Source organism: Carlito syrichta, unplaced genomic scaffold, assembly GCF_000164805.1.
Source record: "Carlito syrichta isolate Samal-C Ts95f unplaced genomic scaffold, Tarsius_syrichta-2.0.1 Scaffold315650, whole genome shotgun sequence".
Lineage (NCBI taxonomy): Eukaryota > Metazoa > Chordata > Mammalia > Primates > Tarsiidae > Carlito > Carlito syrichta.
This window is the reverse complement of record NW_007259746.1, coordinates 218,092-220,630: the sequence shown is the minus strand read 5'-3', so window position 1 is coordinate 220,630 and position 2,539 is coordinate 218,092. Positions and strand designations below refer to the sequence as shown.

General features: G+C 50.0%; 1 protein-coding gene across 1 annotated transcript in view; it reads left to right on the top strand.

Annotated features, from left to right (window-relative positions):
- Positions 1-2,539, top strand: part of PLEKHO2 (pleckstrin homology domain containing O2) — a 45,496-nt gene that overhangs the window by 34,320 nt on the left and 8,637 nt on the right. Inside the window, exon 6 of the mRNA XM_021706505.1 lies at positions 546-650. Within this exon, the coding sequence (XP_021562180.1) occupies positions 546-650 (105 nt within the window). The remainder of the gene's footprint in view (positions 1-545; positions 651-2,539) is intronic.

Sequence of the window (2,539 nt, the reverse complement as noted above, 5' to 3'; positions counted from 1 at the left end):
TTCTGCCTCAGCCTTCCAAGTAGCTGGAACTACAGGTGTGCGCTACCACGCCCGGCTAATTTTTTGATTTATTGTAGAGATGAGGTCTCACCAAATGGGTCTCAGGCGGGTCTCGAACCCACGGGCTCAGGCAATCCACTCACCTCAGCCTCCCAAAGGCGCGGTATTACAGGCTGAACCACTGAGCCCGGCTCTAATTTTTGATTTATTGTAGAGATGAGGTCTCTCCAAGTTGCCCAGGCTAGTCTTGAACCCCCGGGCTCAGGCAGTCCTCTCACCTCACCCTCCCAAAGTGCTGGGATTGCAGGTGTGAGCCACCAAGCCCGGCCAAGGACAAGGCTGACTCTAATCCACACCTCTGGGAGCTGCATGCTGGGGGAGGGCCCATTCTCTGCTTGCTCTTTCTCTTTCCTTGCTCTGAGGCCTCAGTGTCAGACCTATTGTGAGGGTCATCGTGCTGTGACTTTGGGGTCTGAGGTGGGAAACCTCCTTAAGATGCCAAGTGTGAGCTTTGTTAAAATATCTGCCACCCATCTCACTCACAGGTCAGCGACATCAAATTCCAGGCACCCAGTGGAGAGGAGAAGGAATCTTGGATCAAAGCCCTTAACGAAGGGATCAACCGGGGCAAGAACAAGGCTTTCGACGAGGTGCGTTGTACCCCTTTCCCCCCCTTGTGTGACCCGAGAGAGGGCTCTGCTGCACCTTGCTCAGACTACCCCCTCTCTGATACATCATTCCTGTAGACACAAGGGCATCTGTTTCACCTCATTTCATTCTTGCAACAACCCCTCAAAGTAGGGGTGGTATCCCCATTTTACAGATGAAATAGAGGCATAAGGAAATGAAGTCACTTGGTTTAAATGAGCAAATAGGTAAATGGTAGGGTAGGGTTTGGCTGGGTGCAGTGTGCATCCTTCCCAAACCTAGCCTCAGCAGGAAAGAGCAAGTGGGCCCAAGCCAGAGCACGCAGGGGCTGAGCTGAGAGCTCCCTTTACTGTTTGCACACGAAGTCCAAGTCAGTCAACCCTAGCCTTTCCTATCTGTCTTCCCTGCGCTCCTCAGCCCCCTGTGCTGTAGTCAGCACTGTGGCAACAGTGACCACGATCAGACTTAGAGTGGGCAGCGTGTCCCTTGGGGCCAGGCTCTCCTAGGCAGGGTTTGTCTTTGTCATCATGGATCCTTAGCTTTCCGGGTTCAAACACCTTGGGGCCGCCTGGGAGTAATGTTTCAGACTGCAGAAGAGCGGGGCCTGATGGGAGCAGATCTTCCCAAGCATGTCCCCTCTCAGCACTCAGGTCCCAAGACTCCCAGTCCATGACTTCTAAGTCATGTCCTGGGCGACTGTGTCATGCTCATCCCTTCACTGCCTAGGGGGAGGTGTCCCCATCCGGTAGGAGAGGACTGATGGGACTTTTCACGGCTTTTTGTGCAGAAGACACAAGGCATCAGGCAGGAAGAACCAAAATGGAGTGTGTAAGGAATAACGTGGTTAAAAGCCTTTTCTAAGAATCTGGTTGGAAAAAAAGAATGGATTGGAAAATTTTTCACAAAGAAAGTATTACTAACACTTGAAGAAATCTGTGATTCCTTGATGAGGTTTTACTCTGACCATAAATTTAATTAAACTCTAAGTAGGCTGGGCTCAGTGGCTCTGCCTGTAATCTCAGCACTTTGGGAGGCCGAGGTGAGTGAATTGCCTGAGCCCGCAGGTTCGAGACCCACCTGGGCAACTTGGTGAGACCTCGTCTCTACAATAAATCAAAAATTAGCCAGGTGTGGTAGCACACGCCTATAGTTCCAGCTACTTGAAAGGCTGAGGTGGAAGGATTGCAGGAGCCCAGTAGGTTGATACTGCGGTGGCCATGAGTGTGCCACGGCACTCCAGCCTGGGTGACAGAGTGAGACTCCAACTCAAAAAAAAAAGATTCACATGAGAGTCCAGCCTGTCCCTGTGACGGGGAGTGGGGGCTCAGGCTCAGGCTCAGGACCACCTGAGAGTCCAACTGTCTCTAGTCCTCAATGGAGGAGACCTTACTCCACCAAGAGTGTGGACTGAGGTTCAGCCATGACTTCCATGGCCTCCTCCATTTTGGTTCTTCCTGCCAGATGCCTTGTGTCTTCTACACAAAAAGCCTTGTTACTCATAGTGTGCTCTGTGGGCCAGCAGTTTCCACATACACTTACAGAGTCTGACTCTCCCTCTCTGCAACTGCCCTCTTTGCCTCAGTCTTCCTGCCTGAATATGGGCTGTCAGCTCTTACCCTGGGTCTACTACAAATATACCAGGGGTACCAAAAAAATGTATATCCATTTTAAGTATGACATTGGCTCAAAAGATGGCATTAATCAAGTGATACCATGCGACAGGCAGGATAAAGTCAAGTTCAACAGAAATGCATACACTTGGGCCCACCCCAGACCTGTGAAATCAGAATCTGTTTTAAACACAAATACTCTCTCTCTCTCTCTCTCTCTCTATATATATATATATATATATTTAGGAAGTACAAGTACAGGTTTCTTTTCTTTTTTTTTT